Source organism: Pantherophis guttatus, chromosome 3 (assembly GCF_059756535.1).
Source record: "Pantherophis guttatus breed Tessera chromosome 3, ASM5975653v1, whole genome shotgun sequence".
NCBI classification, from domain to species: Eukaryota; Metazoa; Chordata; class Lepidosauria; order Squamata; family Colubridae; genus Pantherophis; species Pantherophis guttatus.
In genome coordinates this window covers 214,919,907-214,947,626 of record NC_142065.1, presented here as the reverse complement: position 1 = coordinate 214,947,626, position 27,720 = coordinate 214,919,907, and the positions used below count along the sequence as shown (strand labels likewise).

The 27,720-nt window shown below is 42.2% G+C and overlaps 1 protein-coding gene across 1 annotated transcript in view; it reads right to left on the bottom strand.

Moving 5' to 3' along the window:
- The window catches only part of LOC132709198 (uncharacterized), a 75,872-nt gene that overhangs the window by 6,447 nt on the left and 41,705 nt on the right, over positions 1-27,720 (bottom strand). The window contains exons 11-17 of the mRNA XM_087890774.1: positions 24,453-24,541; positions 23,399-23,699; positions 22,071-22,208; positions 10,476-10,610; positions 8,015-8,106; positions 4,913-5,207; positions 3,866-4,012 (exon numbers count right to left, since the gene is read on the bottom strand). Coding sequence (XP_087746900.1) covers positions 3,866-4,012; positions 4,913-5,207; positions 8,015-8,106; positions 10,476-10,610; positions 22,071-22,208; positions 23,399-23,699; positions 24,453-24,541 — 1,197 coding nt within the window. The remainder of the gene's footprint in view (positions 1-3,865; positions 4,013-4,912; positions 5,208-8,014; positions 8,107-10,475; positions 10,611-22,070; positions 22,209-23,398; positions 23,700-24,452; positions 24,542-27,720) is intronic.

The window sequence follows — 27,720 nt, the reverse complement described above, 5'->3', positions numbered from 1 at the left end:
TTCCATATCAGGACATCATCGTTATCTGTGCGCAAACAGCAATATGAAGCTTTTACAAGATTCAATCAGGCTCACACCTCCAAAGTCAACATGAGTGGGCAGCTACATTTTCTGGGAATCCTGGATGACCAGGATAGTGGTTTTGGAGAGAGAATGGTGTCCTACAGTATATCCAAAATGTTGAGATTCTAGAAAGAATTCAAAGAGCAACAAAGATAATTGGGTGACTAAATGAGGCTAAAACATAAAGATGTTTTGCAGGAATTGGGTATGCCTAATTTAATGAAAAGGACTAGGGGAAGGGACATGATAGCAGCCTTGCAATATTTGAGGGGCTGCCCCAAAGAAGAGTGGGGTCAACCTGTTCTCCAAAGCACCTGAAGGCAGGACAAGAAGCAATGGATGGAAACTCATAAAGGAGAGAAGCAACCTGGAACTAAGGAGAAATTTCCTATCTGAGAGAACAACCAATAGAATAGCTTGCCTCCAGAAGTTGTAGGTGCTCCATCACTGGAGAATTTTAAGGGACTTGACAGCCACTTGGCTGGAATGGTATAGGATCTCCTGCTTGAGCAGGGGGTGGGACTAGAAGACCTCCAAGGTCCCTCCCAACACTCTTGTTCTGTTATTCCTCTTTCTGTTTCTTAGGGGGTCATGAATCTTTGAGGGCCACTTAGCTTGGAGTCTTCTGCTCTTTCAGGGAGGAATTCAGATTAAATTTTCCTGTCAAATGACTATTTGGCCTGGCAAAGCAGAGGAGCCAGAATGCCATTGGAGTTAAGTAGTGTGAGATTAAGGGAGAACATTCTGTGCAGAGAAAGCGTATGAATTTTCTCTCCATAAGATGCAGGGAACTTCTTGGTTGGCCTTCAAGTAACAATACAGGTACTCCTTGATTTACAGCCACAACTGAGCCAAGAAGTAAGTCCTTGTGTTCATTAAGCAAGGTCTCCACCTGACCATCTCGCTCAATGACTGCAATTCCAGCTCTCCCGTAGCTAAGTGATTAGTTAAGTCAGGGGTCTCTAAACGTGGCAATTTTAAGACTTGTGGACTTCAGCTCCTAGAATTCCCCAGCCAGCCATGGGGAATTCTGGCTGTCGAGGTGAATTTCTTAGTTGATTTTCAAGGGCCTCTCAGCAAATTCAGCAGAGAAAGGGAGAAAACGAGAGCTATCAATTGCTAACCAGAATTTCTATAGTCAACAATCTGAAACCCAGTCACTGTGGACGTTGTACTGTGTACAAAGTTGGAGAGAATCTTGTCATTGCCAAAGGCTCTGGATTGGCCAATGGGATGATGCCTTGTTGCCTTGTATTACTCTTTCTTTTGTGGCTTTATTTGTTATTTAAGTGCAACCTGCTGCTTTTCAGACACAAGCATGCAGAGTCCTCAAACCTTTAAATAATTGAATAAAATCTCCTTGTGTTGTGCTGGATTCCTGGTGCTTTGCCACATATGTGTATAAATATTAGAACAGAACAGAATAACAGAGTTGGAAGGTCTTCAGGTCCAACCCCCTGCTTAGGCAGGAATCATTTCAGACAAGTGGCTGTCCGAGTATCTAAAATGGTTAAATCCAATCTCTTCTTAAAAACTTCCAGTGTTGGAGCCCCCACAACCTCTGAAGGCAAGTTGTTCCACTGATTAATTGTTCTCACTGTGAGGAAGTTTCTCCTCAATTCCAGGTTGCTTCTCTCCTTGATTAGTTTCCACCCATTGCTTCTTGTCCTGCCCTCAGGTGTTTTGGAGAATAGTTTGACTCCCTTCTTCTTTATGGCAGCCCCTGAGATATTGGAAGACTGCTATCATGTCCCCCCTGGTCCTTCTTTTCATTAAACTGGACATGCCCAGTTCCTGCAACCGTTCTTTATATGTTTTAGCCTCCAGCCCCCTAATCCTCTTTGTTGCTCTTCTCTGCACTCTTTCCAGAGTCTCAACATCTTTTTTACATTCTGGCAACCAAGACCGGATGCAGGATTTCACGTGTGCCCTTACCAAGGCATTATAAAACTGGTATTAATTCCTCATGTGATCTTGATTCTATTCCTTCACAGCAATCAGTGGAAGGGATTGTACTGTTCCAATACAATAAATATACAAAAGTAGAGTATCGTAAACCCCTTGATTAAATATTGACCAGGTAGGCAAACATGAAGCAGGCTGCCATGGCGTGTGATCTGGGCTGTTACGTTTGCCCATCCCTGGCAGTCAAGAGGGGGTTCCTGAGAGTCTTGAGGGGTCTTCTTAGCAATCTAGCAAGGTGTTTCATGGAGCTCCTGGTGGATTGTTGGAATCAGGAGGCAACTTACTTGGCTTGAAATAACACCTATGAAGAACGGTTGGAGGAACTGGCTGTGTCTAATCCAGGGGTCAGCAACCTTACACATTCAAAGAGCCACAAAGGTCATAAGCGAAAGCCCCCCATTCAGTTCTGGAGCTGACCAGAAGTCTGGTTCCCCTACCATAGAGTCTCCTCCTAGCGTGGCGTCCTTTTTCCTCTACCTGTCCTAACCAAAAGCCCTATCAATTGTGGAGCCGACCAGCGACAGGGACTCGCAGCAGAGGGATGAAAGAGCCACATGCGGCTCCAGAGCTGCAGGTTGCTGACCCCTGTTCTAATCTAATGAAAAGAAGGACTAAGGATGACAGGATAGCGGTATTCCAATATTTGAGGGACTGCCAAAAAGAAGAAGGGGTCAATCTATTCACCAAAGCACCAGAAGGCAGGACAGGAAACAATGGATGGAAACTGATCAAGGAGAGAAGGAACCTGGAGTTAAGGAGAACCTTTCTAACCATGAGAACTATTAACCAGTGGAACAGCTTGTCACCAGAAGTTGTGGGGGCTTCATCACTGGAGGTTTTTAAGAAGAGATTGGACAACCAGTGGTCTGAAATGGCATAGGGTCTCCTGTTTGAGCATGGGGTTGGACTAGAAGGCCTCTGAGGTTCCTTCCAGACCCATGAGTCTATGCTCTAGTTTGGAGCAGTAGATGCAGGAGAAGTGTGGGAAAAAATCTTTCTCCCTGTCTTACACTACCATCATTCAGATTTCTCAATGAAAACCCAATGTGGAAGTTGAAGGGCCTTGGAAAAGTTGCAAAGGGGCTTAACAAAAGCTGGAGGAAGGACATCTCCCAGGACATCACTGGAGGTTTTTAAGAAGAGACCGGACAGCCACTTGTCTGAAATGGCATGGGGTCTCCTGCTTGAGCAGGAGCAGGTTGGACTAGAAGACCCCCAACTTTGTTATTCTTCTATGGGAGGGCGTGCTTTAAACCAAACCCAGAAACCAAAGTATTGCTCAAAGTAAGTTTATTTGAGAGTCAAAATTGATATGATTATCAATTATATTATTTATAAGAGAATAATAGAGTTGGAAGGGACCTTGGAGGTCTTCTAGTCCAACCCCCTGCTAGGGCAGGAGACCCTAGATCATTCCAGACAAGTGGCTGTCCAATCTCTTCTTAAAAACCTCCAGTGATGGAGCACCCACAACGTCTGGAGGCAACTTCCATTCCACTGGTTACATGTTCTAACTGTCAGGAAATTTCTCCTTAGTTCTAGGTTGCTTCTCTCCTTGATGAGTTTCCATCCGTTGCTGCTACTCCTGCCTTCGGGTGCCTTGGACCTATAAGAGGATTTTATAAGAGGGCTTGATCTAAGACCACAACACCAGGCAGACCTTGGAAGACATAGCCGTGGCCTTCTCCTTCGTGGCCTGACCCTCTTGGCCTTTGTGTCTTAGAAACCAATCCCAGAAACAAAAGAGGTGCTCAAAGGAAGTTTATTCAAGAGAATCAAGATCAATTGAGTTATCAATTATCCTTGTCTCTGTCCCGAGGCGCCTGGGTCCTGGCTTCACACCTTGGTCCCGTAGACCTCCACCTCACACAGGGCCAGGGACACCATGCGACCAGGAACGGTGACGGTGACGTAGCGTCCCACTTTACCGTTGCAGGAGATGGTGTTGATGGCACCCAGGCGGGTATCGGTGATGGTCCCACAGCTGTTGGAAGGAGAAAAAGGAGATCAGCCTCCCGTAGTTTGTCATGTGCAGAAAGAGCGAATCAGAAGAGCAGTTAATGCGTTCCTACAAACGGTAACCCATGTAGTTGGAGAAGGACATTTCAAGGCATCTTGGATGAACTGAGGGCAGCCCCAGCAGTAGCTGTTAGATGCAGAAGCTGCTTCCTTAGATACTGAACTATAACATCTATCCCAGAGTTTCTCACCTGTGGCAACTTGAAGAGGTGGCTGGCTGCGGAATTCTGGGAGTTGAAATTCACCCCTCTTCTTGTTGCCAAGGTTGAGAAATACTGATCAATCCCATTGCGATTCCATGGTGCCATATTGTGGTGATTTTATTATGGTTTTATCATAATTCAATGTTTTATATCCTATATTGTATTGCCCTCATTCTCTCTCTCTTTTTCATCTCTCTCTCTCTTTCTCTCTCTCCTGTGTATGTATGTATGTATATATGTATGTATTCTATCTATCTATCTATCTATCTATCTATCTATCTATCTATCTATCTATCTATCTATCTATCATCTATCTATCATCCATCTAGCTATCTGTCTATCATCCATCAATCTATCTAGCTATCTATCATCTAGTAATCTGTCGTGTATCTATATTTGCTGATGCTTCATTTAAACTTATATTTGTACATCATGATTGCATGACCTCTGTAGATGCCATATGCTAAACAAAATTAAGAAATCCATTCCTAAAAAAGGATACTCCCAAATACAGAAGCTTTAAGCAATTTAGCTTCCCCCCCACAAATCCAAGTGCTGACCCCATCTGCAATGTCTCGGGTGCTACCAAATCGATGTCGTATTCCTAGCCACTTGGTCTCCTGATTAAGCGCTTTCTGTGGAGTGGGCCTAGAGGAACTTACAGCTGATTGGATAGTCCATGGTTGGGAACACAGTCGGCCACGCGGATTTCTGCTCCCCGGAGCCTTTCTCCGCAGCAGTCCTCACGGCTTTTCACCACCACGGAAGAAACGGCATAGCGGCTACCCAGGTCCACGTACCACCAGGGCCCCATTTCTCGCTGCGTGTGAGTGCAGCTGTTCTGCCCAACCCAGCGTCCGTTGCAGTTCCCATCCACGGCTTTACTGGCTACTGAATTGAACGGGCTCACATAGGTGGACGATTGGAAGGCTGGACGCCCTCTGGCCACGTTTGTAGCTGGAAAGAAGTTTGGGGGAAGAAAGGCATGTCAGAGGACTCGTTCTCGGTTGACCTGCCTGCTCTGGATTTGCACACACCCATCCAGGAGGAAAGGCAAAGTCCCTGGGACCACTTTCAGCTCCCTCGGAGTCTTGCTGCCTCTTGGAGAGCAGTTTGGAAGAGCACAAGGGAGGGAAAGGCGGGTGGTCCTCTGGGCTTTTCTGCACACCTGGCCAGAACGAATGGACAGAGGCAGTCTGGAGAGCTCTTCATGGATGTCAACTATGTTATTAGTTTATCAAAATATAAAATACAGGAATATAAAGAAAAATGAAGACAATGGGAAAATAAGAGAGGAAAAGGGGGAGAGAGAAAAGTGTAGGTTAAAGGGGAAAAGGAAACTTCTAACTGGTGCAGTGGAATAAGGTAATTACATAAAATCTCAACTTTTTAGTTTTGTATAATTATATATTATACTATATATAATTATAGCTATATATAATCATAACAACATTTCTATAACAACAAACCTATCTCATCGGCAAAACCAAAGTTTCATTTTTCTCCACCTCAAGCACAAAGACCAGAAAAAGTTTCCAAATAAAAACAAAATTGTGTCCGTTTTTTCTTCAATCAATGCTATCAATTTATCCCTCTCTGCTAACGCCTTCAAATTTTGCAGTCATTCGTCCATTGTGGGAATCAAGGTGTCCTTACATTTTTGGGCATAGAGTGTTCTTGCTGCTGTCAGCATGCATATAACATCAACATTCTGATTTTTTTAAAAAAAAACTCTTTATCAGTCTGGAGAGCTTCTCATGAGAAGAAAAGAACTTGGGAGTTCTCCTAGCTTGGCCACTCTCTTTGTTTGCTTTGTTTGCAAGAGAACGAAAGGGTGGAAAGGGAAATGCCTGATCTATTTAAATTTTATAAATTTATGTGTTTTAATATGGCTGTAGACCGCCCTGAGTCCTTCAGGAGAAGGGCGGTATAGAAATCTAATAAACTTGAAACTTGAAACTATATCTTCCTTGCAAAGTAGGAATGTGGGTCGGTATTGTTATTAAGGAAGGTGAATTCCGGACATTTATTATTTATCATATGCTCAAGCAGGAGACTCTATACCATTCTGGACAAATGGTTGTCCTGTCTCTTCTTAAAAACTTCCAGTATTGGAGCATCCACAACTTCTGGAGGCAATTTCTGTTCCACTGCTTAATTGTTCTCACTGTTAGGAAGTTTCTCCTCCATTCCACATTGCTTCTCTCTTTGATTAGTTTCCATCCATTGTTTCTTGTCCTGCCTTTGGGTGCTTTCGAAAATAAGTTGACCCCTTCCTCTTTGTGGCAGCCCCTCAAACACTGGAAGACTACCCTCATGTCTTCTCTAGTCCTCCTTTTCTCTAGACTGGCCATACCCAATTCCTGTAACTGTTCTTCAAATGTTTTAGCCTCCAGGCCTTCAATCCTCTTAGTTGCTCTTCTCTGCACTTTTTCCCAAAGTCTCAACATCTGAGTGCAGTATTCCAGGTGTGCTCATTCACACCACATTTTGGTAAAACACAGGAGATAAAAATACAAAATGTGAAATATAACATCTAAAACGTTATAAACCTATGGCTAGATTACAGATATAATTTTTTGCTTCATTTGTCACAGCCAGGAAATCAGCAACGTCTCCATTATGGCCTCTGTTCTGGCACTCTCAACACTGTATGTTGGATAATTTGTTTTTCATCCCCGCAGTCAGAGTTCAGAATAACAGAGCTGGAAGGGGCCATCTGTGATTTTATGTTGGATTGAACTGTATACGCAGTGGCACACATGAACATGAAATTCGGATGCAGCGTTCTCAAAAGAAGAAAAAGAAACTCCACCCACCAAACAATGTCACCATCCCAAGGATGATGAAGATGATGACAATAATAACAGGAGCATCCAAAAATGCAAAATTGCCAACATTCAATGTTTTTTCTATTTTTATTGCCTGCACTTTTCTTGTTGTTTTAGTCCTTTATATTTTTTTAAGTTTGCGTTACTTTTTAATCACTTTAATTTGTAATGTTTGATAAAAGTACTTTTAAAAAGAGCCACCAATCTGCTGGAAATAACAGGTGTGAGCTTCCCTCTTCACCCAGACCTCTCCTTACTAGGAATAAGACCGGACCACATTGACAACAAGGATTGGTACATATTTGTCCATGTCTCAACAGCGGCGAGAATGGCATTTGCTCAACTGTGGAAAGATGCAGATACGCCCCCTGACCATCTGATAATAAATAAGATTCTTTGATGTGCTGAGATGGACAGGTTAACATATATATTAAAAGATAAGAAAGACTCAATATATAATAAAAGTTGGGACAGATGCTTTGTCTGGCTTAAAAAAAGGTTAAACCTAGGAGATAGGTGATAAGATCGTCTTATTAGATTAAATAGATACTTAATAGGCTATATAATTTTTTATAATTTTGAAAAAAACAGGCCAATTGTTTTGTAGATAATTAAAAGAACTTGATTGTATTGAAATGTTTGGTTAGGATGATATTAGTTAATATTAATTGGAGAGTGAGTTTAACTCTCGGTTAGTCATGTTTGTTGTTTCGTTTTAGTCTTGTGTTTATGGATTCCTACATTTCATTTCTTATATTGTTTTCCAATCATTATTATGTGTTAATTTTTACTGTAAATATTTAATAAAGATTTTTTTTTTAAAAGAGCCACCAAGGAATGCAACAGGGCCGATCCCCTTTCCCCTTCAGCATCTGAGCTGGCCAAACACTTTCAAAGAGAGGATTTGAGTTCTCCTGTGTCCCCAGCTCTCACCGATACCTCTCAGCTCCGGTTTGCAGCTCTGGGCCTCCCCGTGGCCAGCCAGGAGCCCCAGAAGTGGCAGCCACATCCAGGCGGCGAGCATCCTGCAGGGAGACAAAGCAGATGGGAGGGAGAAGGAGCACAACCTGTGGGGGCCTCATAACTGGGGTCCTGCTTAGCGACTGACCTCTGCAGGTCCCCTCCCGGGAGAGGCTGGGAAGGCCTTGGGGGGTCAAGAAATTCCCAGTGGAAACAGATCAAACCAGTAGACAAAAAAAGAGTTTTGAAATGGGACATTCTGAGAAGAAGCAAACGTAACAGATGAACAAGTGAAAAAGACGAGTAAAATTGGGAAGATGGTGGCATGATTCCAAAGAGTGTAGAAGGAAATTTCAATGTGCTCAGGGAGCAAATTTGGTTATTTTTTTTTTGCAGATGTTTCATTATCCAAACTAGCAGGAGTACTGATGATGTTACTTAGTCTGGGTAATGAGATGTCTCCAAAAACTCACCAAGCTCAGAGAGCACCAAGAACCCTACAGTCCTCCTCCTCCTCCTCCTCCTCCTCCTTTCCTCAACTCTCTTCTAACACTGATGATGTTCCCTAGTTGGGTCATGAAATGTCTGCAAGAAAACAGCCAAGCTCAGAGAGCACCAAGGACCCCACAGTCCTCCTCCTCCTCCCCCTCCTCCCTTCTAACACTGAAGATGTTACCTACTTTGGGTCATGAAATGTCTACAAGAGTTCAGAAAATTTGTACAAGACCTGAGAGAGTTTCAATTCTGAGCTATAAATAGTCACATTATTGATAGCCCATTTAGGGTAGTGATTGGGATGGATGGATGGATGGACAGACTGATTGACAGGACTTACGTGATTGCCTATCACATACAATGATTTTCAGCAACTCACAGCAAAAACAAAGCTAGCCTTCTCCCTAGGCCCCAAACTAAACAGCCTTGCAGTTCAACTCCCTTTCGAGATTTGCTGGGCTCTCCAGCTAGACTGCAGGGAAGTGTTGGGGAGTGGGGGATAAGAGCCCTGGTGGCGCACCAGTTAAAATGCAGCATTGCAGGCGAACTCTGCTCACACTGCCAGGAGTTCGATTCCTTCGATCCTGTCTGGGCTCAAGGTAGACTCAGCCTTCTGTCCTTCTGAGGTCGGTCAAATGAGGACCCAGATTGTTGGGGGCAAGAGGCTGACTTGGTAAACCACTTAGAGAGGATTGGAAAGCCCTGTGAAGCAGTGTATAAGTCTAAGGGCAATGGCTGCTAGAGTCCTTGCCCTGAAGAAAGCAGCTGAGGGTGGACCTCTCCCAGGATCATTGAAGTTTGATCTTGCTGTTCCCAAGGGATTGCAGTCAGCCTGGTAAGATCCTTGTAATAGAGGTGACCAGCAACAAAGGTTCTGTTTGAGACCCTTCACAGCTTGTTTTCACCAGACATTCACCCATTGTTTGGGGGGAAGAAGCAGGTCTTCACCGCCCTCCAGAGGGCTAAGAGGGCAGGAATCGGATTTCCTGATCTGAGCATAATGCACATTTAATCCAGTTTCAAACAACACCGGTTGAGGGTTGATCCCTTTCACCCTGATCTGTCAATAGTGTCTTAAATGTGAGGGATCCAATTTGCCACATTGGAGAGTGAAGAAATGTTCTGTCAACTGGGAAAGTCGGAAGGAAGCGGGAAGCTAAAGGTGAATTGCAGGAGGCAGATCTTGTCCTGGCAGAGGATTGGAGCAGGATAATCTTGGGCAAATATTGACCTTGTCAGCATCCAAAACAGATTTCCTCTGTCCAGCTTTTTGGGATGCTGGGTCAGGGGCCCATGCTTCTGAATTTCTAGCATAGTTATTGGCAAAAGTATCTTAGAAATTCCTGGAGACGACATCTAATCCAGTTTAATTATGACTACACGGAAATATTATGGCAACATTTTTGGAACATTTTAGCTTCTTTTTAGGGCTGAGGGAAAGTGACTGGCCCAAGGTCATCTAGTTCAGGGGTCTCCAACTTTGGCAACTTAAGATTTGTGGACTTCAACTCCCAGAATTCCCCAGCCGGCATGTCTTGAGTTGAATCCCATAAGTCTTAAAGTTGCAAGGTTGGACATCCCTGGGTTACAGCAAACCTAGAGGTGGCTGGAGAATTCTGGGGTTGAAGTCCTCAAGTCTTCAAGTTGCCAAGGTTAGAGACCTCTGATCTAGTTGACTTTCATATCTGTGGCAAGATAAGAATTCATGGCCTTCTGCCTACTAAGGCATGGCGTTAATCCTGTATCAAATTGTCATCTAAGCATAATTGGATCTAAGCATACACAAACACACTCAAAACTCTTAAAACGGTTTGTGTGTCAACTCCCAACCAGATGAAAAGCATTTTGTAAATATGTCCCTCAAGGTGGGGACCCCCTATTGAAGAAGGCCTGTAGTTCTGGTTTTAGGCATTCATTTCTCAGACTTTGTTTAACTCACCTGGAGTCTCTCACCTGGACAACCAAATGTAGGTGAATTTCACAGCTGCTCCTCTTCAAACTGCGATTTCTCCAAAATATTGTCATTCTTCTGTTTTGGACAATTTTAACTTCTTTCATAGTGCAGTAGTTCCTCCTTCAGAGAACTCAGCCAGCCAATGGGAAGGTGCAGAGCCTCTGCTGGAGACCAATCAAGACCAGGTGTCAGATTCCCCACAAGTGGTTTCCCCTGCCTCCTGGGAGTTGGCAGTGAGGGGGAAAGACACCTTCTACTGGGTCTCACCTCCTCTTTCCACGTGTTAAGAGACTCTTCTGGACAGGAACATAATAGTCTTCCTGGCCAGATGCCAGTTGGTTTCCATATCAGAACATCACCATTGTCTGTGAGCAAACAGCAACACGAATGATGTTTTTGCAAGACGCAACCATGCGCACACCTCCAAAGTCAACACTCATCAAATTTGCAAACGATGCCAAGCTGGCAGGAGCAGCCAACACTCCGGAAGACGGGCTCAAAATATACAGAAGGATCTTGACAGACGTGAACATTGGGCCCTATCTAACAAAATGAAATTCAAGGGTGAAAAAAGGAAGGTTCTACATTTAGGCAAGAAAAACAACATGCACAGGTACAGAGGATAGGTGGTACCTTGCTCAATAGTGGTGACTGTGAGAGGGATCTTGGCATGCAGGGATCCCTGGGCCATGGCCCACCAACAGGCCTTGAACCGTTCAGATGAACTCAGTTTAACAGAGTTGGAAGGGACCTTGTAGGTCATCTAGTCCACCCCCCCCAAATTAGGAGACTCTACACCATTTCTGACAAATGGCAGTCCAGTCTCTTCTTGAAAGCCTCCGGGGATGAACCAGGCCCTGGAAGTAGCAGGTGAGCCTGTGTGCCCACATTTCCACTTGTGCACGCAGCAGGAGAGCTGTGAGAGTGCATTCCATTAGCAGGGCTGGAGGGGGTGCAGCTGCTCACACAAATGAAGCTGCTCACATGCACACATTTCCTCACTGCTCGCGCAGATCCACCCTCCCTTCACTGGTTGGAAAAGCCAGAAAGGTTGGGGAAGTCTGTCCTAGTGGACAACCATTTAAGTAGGAGTCAGCCGTGTGCAGCAGCTGCCAAAAAAGCCAACACAGTTCTAGGCTGCATAAACAGAGGGATTGAATCAAGATCACGGGAAGATTTAATACCACTTTATAAGGCCTTGGTAAGGCCACACTGCACCCAGTTTTAGTTACAAGATACTGAGACCTCAGAAAGAGTGTAGAGAAGAGCTTCGGAGACTAAAACATATGAAGAATGGTTGCAGAAATTGGATATGTCTATTTTGATGAAAAGAAGGACCAGGGGTGACATGATAGCATCTTCCAATATTTGAAGGGCTGCCCCAAAGAAGAAGCAGTCAAGCTATTCTCCAAAGCACCAGAAGGCAGGACAAAAAGCAATGGATGGAAACTAATCAAGCAACCTGGAACTAAGGAAGAATTTACTCACAGTTGGAACAATTAATCAGTGGAGCGACTTGCCTCCAGAAGTTATGGTGCTCCATCACTGGAGGTTTTTAAGAGAGACTGGACAGCCATTTATCCAGAATGGTTTAGAATTTCCTGTTTGAGCAGGGGGTTGGACTAGAAGACCTCGAGAGGTCCCTTCCAACACTGTTATTCTGAAATGACTCTTCCTAGGCAGCCTCTTAGTTCTGGGAGAAGCTCATGGCAATGGGCAGAAGTGATGCCCAGAGCATCAGTGGAGGAAGACAAAAATGGAATTTGACCAGGTTTAAGGCCACTCTTTTGGCGGAGGCCAGGCAGGAAAAGCTGATTATTTGAGCTGAATACGTTTCAAGCAAAGCTTAGTTAGGTACAGACGTCTTAAGAGTTGTTTATTTAGCATCTTCTTCAGGACAGACTCAAGGATGTGCAGAAGGAAGTGCTTAGTACACAAAGCTTTGCTTTGCTTGTTCTAGAGAATGGCAGAGGTGGGGCCAGAGGGACGATTACGCAGGGAAGATAAAAAAAAATATATGGCAGTGTTGAAGCTGAAAGGTGAGAGTCTGGGCATATTCTTGGAAAAGCCTGGCAGATTCTCAAACTGACTGTTTCTGTCTGGGAACAAATGGAGAAAACTTGGAAATGTTCTGGTCTTATCCCAGTCGTGAACTTGGGTTGTTGCATACAGAATAGTAGCTGTAATGGGATCTGACTTGGTAAGTATTTAATACTCGTATACTCCACAAGTCAAAAAGAGGGCTGTGAAAGTATCTACAGACCTCTCACATCCTGGACATAAAACTGTTTCAACTCCTACCAAAAACGACGCTATAGATCACTGCACTCCAAAACAACTAGACACAAGAACAGTTTTTTCCCGAACACCATCACTCTGCTAAACAACTAATTCCCACAACACTGTCAAACTATTTACTAAGGCTGCATTACTATTAGTCTTCTCATCGTTCCTATCACCCATCTCCTCCCACTTAGGACTGTACGACTGTAACCTTGTTGTTGGTATCCTTAAGATTCATATTGACTGTTTCCTAGTATGATTTGATTGCTTATTGTACCGTCTGACTGTCATTGGGTGTCGTGCCCTGTGATTCTTTTTTTTTTTTTGAATCAAGTTTTATTGATCCCCCCCCCCATCACCTGTATATTTTATGAACAGAGTATTGGCCATATCATATCTTATACAACTTATCGTATCTAAATACATTTTACTTAGTTACAATTTCTGCCCAAATCTTCTTTTTCCATGTTTTTTGATCATATGTTAATATTTCTATGCTTATTTATATAAACAACAATTTCATTCACCCTCAAATTCTAATTTCTCTATTTTTACTCATATTTATTCTCCTTTATTTTTTAATAATTCATTCTTTACCCTAGTACATTTACACATGTTCGGGGTTGCCTTTCTTCCATTTCACAGTTTTTTATTATACAGCAATCTTTCTTCTCATTCTCTTCTATCTCCCTCCCTTCTTTTATCCTTTCTACTTTCTTCTTCCCTCCTCTCCTACTCCTTCCCTACTTCCCCTTCTTTTCTCCCCCTCCTCCTCTCTTTCTCCCTATCTAACCTTCTCTCCTACTCTTATTTCCCCTCCCTCCCTCCCCTCTTCCCTTTCTTTCATTCCTCTCTCTTCTTCTCCCTTCCTTCCATCCCTCTACTCCTTCTTTCATCTCTCTCTATTGCTGTATTCATTTTTAATTTACTATTTTCCACTATGGTGTCCAGGCAACCCTGACTTTTCCTCCATTTATTAAATATATTTCTCAGAATTCCCCTCATCTTTTAAATTATTAACAATGTTTTTTCACTTATTCCTTTTATCTTAAACCTTTGGTAAGTTAGTCTTCCAACCCTTAGTCTATTTTATCATTAACAATATATTTCTTCTATTTTACTTCTTACTTATATTTCATTTCATTCTTACTTACTTACTTAATTTACTAACATTTCAATTTTTCATCGTAATTTCAATTAATTCCTTTGTTGCTTTCCATCTTTAAGACATACTTCTTTATCATCCACTATTATTTCTCTCCAATCTGTACATCTTCAAACAGCAAAACATATAACCAGTTCTGTCTTTCACATTGCATCTACTGATCTATTTTACATTAAACCGCATATTTCTTCTTTTTTGCTTCTTACCCACATTTCATTTCATCCTTACTTATATCCCTTTTACAATAATCTATATATTTCTTCCAAATTACTTTTTACGTACAATTTCTACTACTAATATTCTTCTCTTAAATCAGCATACTAATATTTTAATTTTCTTTCTGCTCTCCCCTTTTAATCTCTCCACAATTCCCATTCTTGATATTTTCCTCCCTTTCTCCCATTCTCTTATCTTCTTCTTCTTTTTCTTATATCTCCCTTTCTGCCCCCTTTCTCTCATTTTCTCTAAGGTGGTCCTGGTGGGTGAGAGGGAGGGGAGTCTGGGTCCTGGGCTCCTCGGAATGACCCAGTGAGGCTGGGGTGCCAGCTAAGGCAATCCTCTCTGATAGGATTAAATATTGACCAAGATCCATTCATAAATTGGCAGAAATATGGACCTAGGAAGTGCTAGCCAATATCTCCCACTTCTGCTGGAGTGCTCAAGCCAATAACACCAGTAGCATGGATCCTCCACTAGGGAGAAGCAGGTGCCTTTATTCGTGGGGAGATGGGAGTGCCTTCTGGTCTTGGGAACCCCTCTTGCATAGAAAGAACTACAGAGAAGCTGATGTATGAAGGCACCTGCTCAGTATTTACCTGACCTGTTAAGGCCACACCTAGAATACTGCATCCAGTTTTGGTCACCACACTACAAAAAAGATGTTGAGACTCTAGAAAGAGTGCAGAGAAGAGCAACCAAGCGGATTAGGGGACTGGAGAGTAAAACATAGGAAGAACTGGGCATGGCTAAGTCCAGTGAAGAGAAGGACCAGGGGACACATGATAGCAGTCTTCCAATATTTGAGGGGCTGCCCCAGAGAGGAGGAAGGGGGTCAAGCTATTCTCCAAAGCACCCGAAGGCCAGACAAGGAACAATGGATGGAAACTGAACAAGGAGAGATTCAACCTGGAAATAAGGAGAAATTTTCAGACAGTGAGAAAAATCAACCGATGGAACAGAACAGTGGTGGGATTCAATATTTTTAACAACTGGATCTGTGGGCGTGGCTTAGTTGGGGTGTGTGGCTAGCTGGTCATGTGACCGGGTGGGCATGGCTATGTGCATAGGGACTACTCAGAGGGCTGAAAAAAGTCATTTCTGACTGGTCCTCGCACTTATGACCATCCTCACATTTGTGCCCATTGTTAAAGTTAAAGACCAGCATACAACTCGAACAGCATACAAACAAATTCCAGAAAAACAACAACAGCAGAGGTTCAAGCCAGCACAAGGCAAGAAAAAAAGCAGGTTCCACAAAACTAGAAAGTTTTAGACCAATATTTCTTTTGAATATGGATTAAAAAATTTTTGCAAAATTATTATCCAACAGATCAATGCCAGTTATCTAAGAACCGATTTATGTTTATGTAGGACTTATAGAAGGCAGATATAGGAAAGATAATGTGAGGCAAATTATAGACTTATTGGACTATCTTGAGAAGAATAAACAGATCCCTGCAGTGCTGGTGTTTAAGCATGTGGAGAAGCCTGTAATTGAGTAAATTGGAACTTTCTATCATAGATTTTAAGAAAGATGGATTATGTGTACGTTGAAGGGAATAATCATGAGGCAAGAGGACTACGGAACAAGGACATTTGCAGTTGATCTGGTTGTCACCCTAACATGGTCGATGGAATTAATAATCTAGATGAAAGACTTTGCAGAAGATATCATATGGAATATAAATATGCACATAGGGACTATTCAGAGGGCTGAAAAAAGTGATTTCTGACAGGTCTTCGCACTTTTGACCGGTCCTCACCCTTATGACCGGTCATCATTTATGCCCATTGTAACATTCTTAACAACCATGTCATTCATTTCACAACTGCTTCTCTTCACCACGGTGACAAGATAGGGTGAAAAACGTAAAATGTGAGGACAGTCGTAAGTTCGAGGACTGGTCAAAAGTGCGAGGACCAGTCAAAAATAACTTTTTCAGCCCTCTGAATAATCCATATGCACAAACGGATACAGCAATAGAGAGGGATGAAGGAAGGAGAAGAGAGATGGAAGAAAGAAGGAGAGACAGGGAAGGAAGAGAAGGGAGGAAGGGAAGGGAAATTAGAGTAGGAGTGAGGGTAAGAGAGGGAGGAAGAGAGGAGGAGAAAGAGAAAGGAAGAGGAAGTAGGGAGGAGAAGAAGAGGGGGGAGAGAAAGTAAGAAGGAGAGAAAAGAGAGAGGTGGTAGGTTTGAGGAGAAAGATTGCTGTACGGTAAAAAAGATGAAATGGAAGAAAGGCAACCCCAAACAAATATAAAGATATTAAGATAAAGAATGAATTGTTAAACTTTAAAGAATAAAAGAGAATAAATATGAATAAATAGCAGTAATTAGAAACACACATATAAACATAGAATGTATTTTCTTTGAACAGAGTATTTGGCCGGTTCACTAATTTAAACATTGTTTAGTCATTTCAATTAAATTTACAATTTCTATATTTCCTTTTTGCCATATTTATTCCTTATCTATTTTTTTTTAAAAAAACAATATTACCCTTCATCCTCATCTCTAATCTTAATCAAATTCAATTTTTCCCTTCTATTCTGTATTATAACCCTTCTCATTGTCATCTATTTTTATATCCATCCTCACATTGGTTAATTATGTAATATTACAGTTGTTTAATATAAATTCAACATTTTAATATAAATCTATTAGTTATATAACTATCTTTTTTGTATATTAATATGAATATGAATATTCCAATTATTTCCATGCAATCCAATTTCTTACAAATCAATTAATTATATTTACCAATAATAATAAACCAAATAATTTCCCCCATATATTCCTCCAAACCACAATTTAACCATTTCTGCTTTCAACACAATATACAATTAATAGTATCTCAATTATTACAATTCCCTATTTAAATAGAGCTTTTTTTCTTTTGTGTTTTAAAATCTTGAACTCTCCTCTTTTTCCCTAAAGAGGAACTACCTCTTTAGGGAAAACTATCTTTCCACTAAAGGTAGTTTGCACCTACCTTTTTTGGTGAGGAAAAAGAAAAGAAATCTGCTGCCTAATTTTCCAACGTTGCAGCAACAGTAAAGCAGGCTTTTACTTTCAGTTTCGTTTTTCAGCATAGATAGGGGAAAAAAAATCTGCACTCTTTGCAAGCAAGCAGCAGAGCCCTGAGCAAAACAGCTGAGAGCAAATCAGCTGAGAGTGGGAGGCCGATAGAATCAAGGGGCTAATTAGCCTATGCTGAAGCTCCGCGGGCCAATAAAATTACAAAAAAACACCGAACCGTTTGTTAAATTGCTGGCTCACCCACCCCTCGCCCACCACTATTTATTGGCAATAAATAGTGGTGCGGAGGGGTGGGGCGAGCCAGCAATTTAACAAAGGGTTCGGCCGAACCCCCTAGAACCGGCAGAATCCCACCACTGGAACAGAAGTTGCATTCAGAGGTTGGAAGCTCTCAAGAAGAAATTGGACTGCCATCTGTCAGAAATGGTGTAGGGTCTCCTGCTTTGGCGGGGAGGTTGGACTAGATGACCTACAAGGTCCCTTCCAACTCTGTTATTCTGTTATTATTCTATTATTATATCAGCCGCTGTTGAGCTCTGTTGACTGCAATGAAACCAAGCAGGGGGCCAAAGCCACAGAGTCTGGGGGCCTTCACAAAATGTGAGAATTAGGGATTGAGGGGGAGGGGATCCCCTTAGTTTACCTGGTGGCCATTCCTGAAGTGCCACCTGCTTCCTTGGTCCAAGAGGGGAAACAAGACCAATTTTCTTTTTTTTTTTTATTGCAAAAGTTTTACAATTACATTTTCACCCCTTTTCCCCCCCCCACCACCCACCCCAAACTTCCCAACCTCCCTAACCCTCCCTAACCCTCCCCTCCCCCCAGACTTCCCTATATTATACTCATATCTGGTAAAGAAAGATAAAAAGAAAGAGAAAAAAAAACCCCTTAATATAAAACTTGTGTAAAAACTTGAACCCCTCCCTCCCCTTTATAATTTTTCTTTTTACCCTCGTTCCATTAAAATATTTCTAATACATTATTTTCAAATAAAAGCTATTTGATACTTTCTAGTTTGATATTTGTTCTGAACATATTCTATCCACCTTTTCCATTCCCATTCATAAGTCTCTTGTGAACAATCTTTTAAGTATGCTGAAATCTTCGCCATCTCTGCAAAACTGGCCATCTTCAAAGTCCATTCCTCAATAGTGGGCAAAGCTTCATTTTTCCAATATTTACCTATCAACAATCTTGCTGCTGTTATCATATACAATATCAGTTTTGTTTCACCCGATGTAAAACCCTTAACTATACCCAATAAAAACAATTGTGGAGAGAATTGAATTTTTTTCTTCAAAACATTCTGCATGACCCACCAAATTTTTATCCAAAAAGCCTTAACTTTCCTACAGGTCCACCAAACATGATAATACGTAGCATCCAAACATTCACATCTCCAACATTTTGGCTGGACATTAGGGTACATACATGACAACTTTTTGGGATCTAAATGCCATCTATAAAACATTTTGTAAAAATTTTCCATCAGGTTCTGCGACTGTGTAAATTTAACATTCTGAACCCAAATTTTTTCCCATGTTTCCAACATCACTGGTTCTTCAAAATTTTGTGCCCACTTAATCATACAATCTTTAACTAATTCAGTTTCTGAATCCCTTTCTAACAAAACATTATAAAGCCTTTTGATATGCATTGGACCTTTCTCTTTTATATGTCTAACCAATTCTTCCTCATGCAACATAATACCAGTTTTTTGGTCCTCTTTCCATCTCAATTGTAATTGATTATATTGTAACCAAGTTAAATTAATCCCTTCGTCCAACAGTATCTGTAATGTCTTCAGCTGCCATCTGCCCGCATCTGTAAAAAGAACCTCTTTGTATAAAAACCCCCCGAGTGACATTATATTTGTATTCCACAAAATATGACCAAGATCCAGCCATAGCGGTATTTTATAATCCCATTTGAATCGGTGCTTCTTCCAAACTCTCATCAAAGAGTCTCTAAGTATATGACTTTTAAATACTTTATCAACTTTGTCATCATAAAATAAGTAAGCATGCCATCCAAATTCAAGATCAAAACTTTCTGCATTCAATATTCTAGTCTTTTTCCTTCCAAACCAATCACTTGTTAAAGTTAAAGCTGCTGCATCATAATATAACTGTAGGTTTGGAAGTTTAAGACCTCCTCTTTCTGGAACCTCTTGCATAATTTTCAATTTCACTCTCGGCTTTTTCTCGTTCCAGACAAACTTATTCACTCCAGTTTGCCAGGCTTTCAATTGTTTATCACTTTTGAGCACCAGAATCATTTGAAACAAAAAAAGAAATCTTGGCAAAATGTTCATCTTAACTGCTGCTATTCTTCCAAGTAGAGACAGCTGCAGTTTTTTCCAAGTCTCCATGTCTTTCTGAACCTCTCGCCACAACACCTCATAGTTATTTTGAAACAATTTCATGTTTGATTCTGCAACCTGAACTCCAAGATATTTTACCTTAGGTACAATCTCAAAACCTGCCCTCCTTTCAAGCTCATGTTTACGATCTTGTGTCATGTTTTTAGCTATCATTTTAGTCTTTTTTGGATTCAGTCTAAAACCTGAAACTTTACCATAGTCTTGTATTTATTTATTTATTTATTTATTTATTTATTTATTTATTTATTTATTTATTTAATTTGATTTATATGCCGCCCTTCTCCGGAGACTCAGGGCGGCTTACAGTGCGTTAAGCAATAAGCAATAGCCTTCATACTTTTGTATATTTATACAAAGTCAGCTTATTGCCCCCACAAACTGGGTCCTCATTTCACCTACCTTAGAAAGGATGGAAGGCTGAGTCAACCTTGAGCCTTGGAGAGATTCGAACCAGCAGTAAATTGCAGGCAGCTGTGTTAATATAATGTGTTATTGTATAATGTCCTTCATCAGGATTATTGATTCCATTGGTTGTGATAGGGTAACAACCAGATCGTCTGCAAATGCCTTTATTCTGTAATCCTCTTGCCTAATCATTATACCTTTCAAGATATTAGAGTCCCGTATTGTATTTAGCAAGACTTCTAGTGTTAAAATAAATAAAAGTGGGGACAACGGACATCCCTGTCTTGTTCCTTTTTCAATTTTAAACTCTGTTGTCAAACTTCCATTAATAATAATCTGTGCCTTTTGCTCTTGGTAAATTGCTGAAATCGCCTGTATAAATTGATCCCCAAAATCCATCTTTTTTAAAGTCTTTAGTAGAAAATTCCAATCCACTCTATCAAAGGCCTTCTCTGCATCCAAAAAGACCAGCACTGCAGGAATCTGTTTATTCTTCTCAAGATATTCCAATAAATCTATTACTTGCCTTACATTGTCCTTCATGTGTCTGCCCTCGATAAATCCCGCTTGATCATCATGAATCACCTTTTGGATTACTGGCATCAACCTGTTGGCTAATACTTTCGCATAGATTTTATAATCTGTATTCAAAAGAGATATTGGTCTACAGTTCTCTGGTTTTTTAGGACCGATTTGTTCTTTTGGTATCAAAGATATGTAAGCTGTTGTCCATGATGGGGGTAGACCAATTTTCCTCCAGGCAAACCAAGGGGGCTTCCTGGGAAATCTCCATTCACTGTGGCTGAAAGAAAAGGACCCTGTCAGGTAAATATTGGGCTGTAAGGAAAGGAGGTTGGCTCAAAATGACAATGAATTTCCACAGATGAGGATGGATGTGCTCTCACATCAGTACTTGGATTGCTACACAACACTAGCTGGTCCCTAGGAAAGGCAGGATGGCAGATGCGTTGCCTATTGAAGGGAATCTCTCTAGCTCCGGGTTGAATTTTGGAGTCCTTGGTGCTCTCTGAGGTTGGCGGTTCTGTTACCCAGCCTTGTAAGATTGTGGTGTGTGTCTGCATGGAGACAGCTAAGCTCAGGGAGCACCAAGGACTCCACTTCCTGGACTGTTGAGGCTTCTGGAGTAGCTCAGCCCCAAAGCTCCTCTGTGAAAAAGGAGGCATCCCCCATCTGAACTCAATCCCAGGGGACCCCAGACATAATGTTGTCTTGTCAGGATGGCACAGGTGACTTTCCACCCTCAGAGGTCTTTGAGCTTCTTGGTCAGCTCACCTTCATGGCAGTTCCAGTTTTATTCTAGTTCTCTCCGATGCTCTGAAGCTCCATCAGAATGGCACATACAGTCCGTCTTCCCTTAAATTGGCAAGGAGAGGCACACGGAGGTTGGGTTACGACTTGCCCCCGTGTGTGTGGGGGGGTTTACATGACCCCCCCTCCCTGTTTTTGCATGGTGTACAACCTGTGTAGGGTTTTTGTTTACATTTATCACCAGGACAAGTTGAATGGTAAATGCCATTATGAAGGAACTGCGATACACAACTCCCTGTAACACCATCGCAGCAGGACCTCAGTGGCCCCTAAAGCTAATACACTCTCTATAAAGCAGTCTTGTTAAGTGTGAAGGTCTCTGACTCTGTCCGTCTGTCCATCCATCCATATGTCTGTCTATCCATACGTACGTCCCTCCCTCCCCCCTCCCCCCCACCCATTTAATCAATCATCTATAGATACACACAATCATCTTCTTAAATGCTGTAAGTTCAGTTTCCAGTAGGGGTTGGAACCTTGACAAATATCCATCTCTGAGGAATCCCAATAAGGGCAAACCGATTACACTAGGATTCCTGGGGATCAGGAATAGATCAGATGACCTGAAAAGTGCATGGAGGAGTGATGACAATCAGGAAATGGTTCCCTTGACAGACACAAAGGTCTCCCTTTTAACCAAAGAACGAACAGACGAAACTTGGGAATGCCTCTTAGGAGCCCATTTATTTGGAGAGCAATTGGCATTTCGTAGGAGTGTTGATTGCCCCCCCACCAAGGCAAACTGTGGTTTCTCTACTTGCTGGCATAGACCTCCAGTTCACAGATGGTCAGGTAGTCCTCCCTGGGTAAGTGGACACTGACGTAGCGGCCTTGCTGCCCGTTGCAGTAGATGGTACTGATGGAGCCTGGGCTGATGTTCAGGATAATCCCACAGCTGTGGGGCAAGAGAGGTCCCGTTAGGAGAGCAGTCCTTCTGGCCCCCCACCTGCTGTCACCCAATGCTCACCCTGTGAACACAGCCCCCTCTCAAATCTTCAAGGGCAGCCCCATTTCAGCAGCAGTCCAGACCTCATGTCCTCTGCTGCCTCAGGTGTTGTGCTTCCATTGTGCCTCTAATATTCTGATTAATTGGAAATATTAACCTTGTTGGAGAAACTATAGGGGTGATTCTGCAGGGAATGACTTAATAAAACCTTGATTTCTTTCTCAGGGTTATCATCTTGATTTTTTGGAACCAACTTTGAAGAACGCTGCTGTCAAACACTTGAGACTGATGACGTGTTTGACCCCTCCCTCCTTCAGGCTCAATCTGGTCATCTCCTACAGCTATGGTCAATTTTTTTGGGTGGTCCTGTTCTGAAGACTGCCCCCGTTTTCATCAAGGGCCACATGAATTTATCCAACCCAGTTTTCTCCCTGACCTGGATAGCTGTCTTGGCCAGATCCATCCACTGGAGTTGGGCAGCTAATCAATTCAAATAAACAAATATATACATAAAATCCCAGATCTAATGAGAGAGGGAAAACCTGAGCAATTTATTCACCCGTAACTTAAAATCTCTCTCTTGCTTCCTTATAAAACAGTTCCTCTAAGTGCAGTAAAATGATTGAATCCACCTGTATTTGCCATTGTTTTCTCCTAATTTATTGTTTTAGTTTTAAATCTTGCCCAAAACACTTTGGAAACTTCTTTTCCACTCTGAGAACATCTTTTTTGAGGTGCAGAGACCAGAACAAAATCCAAGAAGAGAAACCCAGTCAGGTGGCCTCGTATCAGGAGCTTAACCCAATTCTGAAGAAACCCATGTTCTAGATTTGCAACATAATCGATAGCAAAAATTAACAATCAGGTGGCATTCACACACTCCCCTAAACAACAGATAACACAACTTAGCCAGATGGCATCAGGTCTTTCCCTGTCTCTTGGGGGGCCAAGGAGGGAGGCGATCTGACAATCTCCACACCAATGGAGTCATGATACCTTGGTCCCCAGGGCAAAGTTCTCACCTCATACTCAACAGCACCCCAAAATCACCTGCATTGGCTGTGAATTCTCTCTATTCTGTCGATGCCCCAAATACCTGGAGGACCCCAGTGGGGGATGACTGACTCAAAGCAACTTACAGAGAGTTGGATCTTCCATTGTTTTCCAGAGAGTCTCCCAAGTGGACCTCCGCTTCATGCAGCCTTTCGCTACAGCAGTCCTCGCGGGTTTTCATCACCACCGCGTAGATTTTATGAGACTCCTCCAGGTCCACCCACCACCAGGGGTTTCTCTCCAGGTTGGTGTGGGTGCAGGAGGCATGGGTCCAGACCCCATTGCAGTCCCCATCCACGGCTTTCTCTGGTGGTCCACCATACTCATTAGGGAAGGTGGAAGACTGGGAGGTCGGCTTCCCGAAGGCCAAATTATTTGCCTCTGAGTCTGCAGGAAAGAATGGAGGAGATCCTTCAAGCAGAGGGTGGTGGGCAGAAGAAGAAGAAGGAGAAGGGAAGGTGCAAAGCCATGAGGGGGACATTTGGGAGACACGAGGAGTAAGTTTTGAAGACTGGGAAATGGGTTGAAAGAAGTGAGCTTAGTGCAATGCTACGTTCCTTTGCTATTGGGGGAGGAACCCCTTGGCCTCCTTTTCTTCCACTCCCAGAGAAGATCTGGACCTCATCACAGTCAATTCAATGAGATCTATACATCCATGTGATGTTGCTCCACTGGAGACCATGTAGGTGATGGGTTCGTAGCCACTGGACAGATTAGGGAGAGCAAATATCATGATTGGCCTGAAGTGCTGTGGGCAATTACACCCCTCCCCCATCCCAGTTTATATTCTATTGGCTTGTTCCTCTGCAAGTGTCTTCAGAGGACACCCAGATGTTCTGAAGTGTGTCAGCATGGGTTAGAGAAACAGAAAACACACTTCCAAGAGAACAAAATGCCCGAGGGCCCAGTTTGTTGGGAAACATTCAAGCTGAAGTCCCTGCTCCCAAGGAGATCTCTCAATGGCTGTGCAACGGAGCCCTTCGAGCAACCAAGCATAGCTATATGTTGCAAGCAGTGTGCTGGCATCTGAAGATGCTACAAGAATAAGGGGAGATGCTGGGAGAGGACTACTAGATGTTGAGATGGCTACACCAGTATCCACACACACGCAACACACAAACGTCTTTAGGTGGTTTTTACCTCCAGGTGGAGGCCTGCAACTCTGAGGGACTGCAGGGACTGCCAAGAGGGTCACGGTCAGCAGACCCCCCCAGACGATGAGCTTCATCCTGCAAGAGACGAGGGGAGAGACCAGGAAAGGTGTGGCAGTGCCATGGAGGGACCATGATGAGCTGGCTTCCTCTACTCAATACACGTGAGCATCAGGACTGGCCATGGACCCAAAGGAAGGTTGGAGATACCTTCAAGATTCTGCCCTTCTCCCAGAGGACCATCAAGAGCGTTCCTGAAATTGCTCCCCTGCCTCTTCCCTCCCCTGGCCTTTCCCACACACTGACCTCAATCCCATTAAAAAAATCAAGGTGGGTTTATTGAAGTCTCTTTCTCCTCTGCCCACTTTCTCGGGCCATCCCATAATTTCACCCACCCCTCCTTCAAGAGGGGTTAGTTCTTCCTTCTTTCCCCGCCACTTACCTCCTTCAATCTCTTGAGGAGGTCCAAAGGGCTGGATGTCCTTCCTGGAGGGTGAACCACCGCAGCTTCTTTCTTTCCACCCGCAGGTGCTTCAGGTGAGTCCTGGACCAGCCTCAGTTTTATCCCCTTCCTCCCAGGTAGGAATAACCTGACTCATGAAATCCAAGCCAATCAGGAGGCCAGAGCAAAGATTGGCCTCTTTCCCAACTCAGATGGACCTTTAGGTTTGCTTTGCTACAAGATATGTCATCAGTTTAGCAAACATGGTCTTCTTCTCTCAGTCTTTTCATCCCCGTGACCATGACCCATCTCCAGCAGGGATTGGCTCTCTTCCAGAGCAAAAGACCACACATGCCTTTTTAGCAGGAAATTCTACATTCCCGTCCAGCTGGCAATAAGCTTTCAGCAAACACTAAAACCAGCCCTGAATTTTACAAGGTCTCTGGGTGTTATGCATGGAATGGGGTAGTTTCCTCTGTTTTACAAGCAGACCAAAAACAAACTCAAGGATTTTTTTTTGTTTTGTTTTTTAAACCATGGCTGCATCAGCTAAGCCAACTATCCACTGATTTTATTTTCTCCATAATTATCTTCTCCATACTCACTTCCTTGTCCACATAAATAAAATATTTGGCTATCATCTCTGTGGCTATTGCCTCTGTTGAAGACCCAAGGGTGAGGAGCAATGTTCTTCAACAGGTCCTGGTCTTCTGCAGGACCCAGGATCCTCAAGAATTGGACCTTGGACCTCAAGAATTGGGTAGAACTCTCTGCAGAGTCCCAAAAGTTTTTCTTTTACTTTTGGGATGGAGCGGATGAGATGCCCCATATCCCCAGCCGCTGCTCCGGGCTTTGGGAGACCTCTGCTAATGCAGAGCCAGGCGTCAAAAGCAAGCCTGCGAATTTGACAGATTACTCAAAGAAAATGTGAGCTGGACCTGTAATACTGAAGCGCAAGTATTTTACTTATCTTTTAAAAATTACTTAGGAGAATAGAGGAAGAGAAAGAGGAAAAAAGTTTCTTTTTAAAATGGCGTCTGCCGCGGCTGGAGAAGAGTTTGAGAGGGAAAGTTCTTCCGTTTTTTATTATTACAATGTAGCGGAATAAATACCACTGGCTACATTTGTAGACAAAACTCCGCTCCTGTTTTTGTTTTTCTCTTTTTTCCCTGGAGGATTGTTGCTGGCTGGAAGTCTTTTGTCTTGTTTTTTTTTTTTTTCTTCTAACAAAGCCTGCTTAGGCGGAAACATGGCACTGAGGCTTGTGAAGTCAGACAAGCAAATAGGTGGGGGGGATTCCCCCACTAAGAATTTAAAGGAACAAGTTTTAACTCTTCAGTCCCAGAAACCTGATTTTAATATAATAGAATTTCTCTTAGAGGAGATTGAAAGAAGGGATGAGATTGTGAAGCAGCAACTTGAAAAATTTAAGCAGGAAACTAAGGAATTGGTGAAATCCAAGTTTGACTTTTTGCAGCAAAAAATTTTAAAAGCGTCAGAATTCATGATTCGGTTGGATACAAATACTAATTTACTAGAGTCAAAAATGGATGAAATTCAAGATAAATTGGACAATAGAATTCAAAAAATTGAAAATGATTTGTTAAATATTCAGGATTATAGTTCAGAAGAAAAATTTAAAATGGATGCTGACCAAAAGTCTGGTAATGTAGAAAATCTGCAACAGAGGATTGAAAAAGAGGTTCTAAAGATACAACATAATTTCACAGAATATGCAATAAGACTTAGAGGTTTGCAGGAAAATAACAGAGATGACTTAAGGAAAATATCTTCTGAATTTCTAGCTGGGATTTTAAAGATTCAACCTGAGGAAGTGTTTTGTAGGATTGACAGAGCTTATCGAATAAACTCCTGGACTGCCAAGCAAAGGCAATTGCCTAGAGATGTGGTAATCTATTTTTCAGATAAAGAAATTAGGAATAAAATTGTGCAAAATTCCTTCAATTCTAATTTGCAATTGTATGGAAGAAAGATTTGGATTTACAAGGAACTCCCACCTAAGATATTAATGGAAAGGAAGAAATTTGGCTTTCTGGTGTCTGAGTTAAAAAGGAGAAATATTCAATTCCGGTGGGACGTCCCAGTTGGTATTATATTGAGATATCAAGGAGAAAGATACCAGTTAAATACTGTTGAAAGAGCGGAAGAATTTTATCAAAATAGGTTGAAAATGAATTTAACGTCTTCAGATATAATACAGGATAAGCAGAAGGAGCTGGAACTAAAGACAGAGACTGTACCAGATAAATTGCCTTTGGATTTATCGGATACCCCAGCTGGATTATCTACAAATTTGAGAGAAGTGCCATCTGATTTTAATGTGATGACTTATCAAGGCAAGGACAAGCATGGAAACCAATTAGAGGATATACAAGGGATAAAAAAGAAACGCGAGACACAAAAAATTAGGATGGAAGTCAAACCCACAAAAAGAAAACAAAAAAAGAAATAGGTTGTACAAAAATAGAAATTTCTAACCCAAGCAACAGTGAAGCCAGTGATTTTAAAATATGAATGATTATGTGAAAACATAGAGGAGGCGACATATTGGTCAATATCATCCTGAGGATAGTGGCAGATCTCTGCATTGCCGTAATTTTGGGACATGGAAAGAGCCTCAAATTGATGGTTTTGAATTATCTACTTTGAAACTTCTTTTTGTGTTGATAAATATATTATAATTATCTTGAATTATAAGGCAAGAGAATCACATTGGGACATGCAGAAGATCGGGTTGTTACCCAATACGATGATGGAAATTAATAATCCTGATGAAACCCACAATTATTATTAT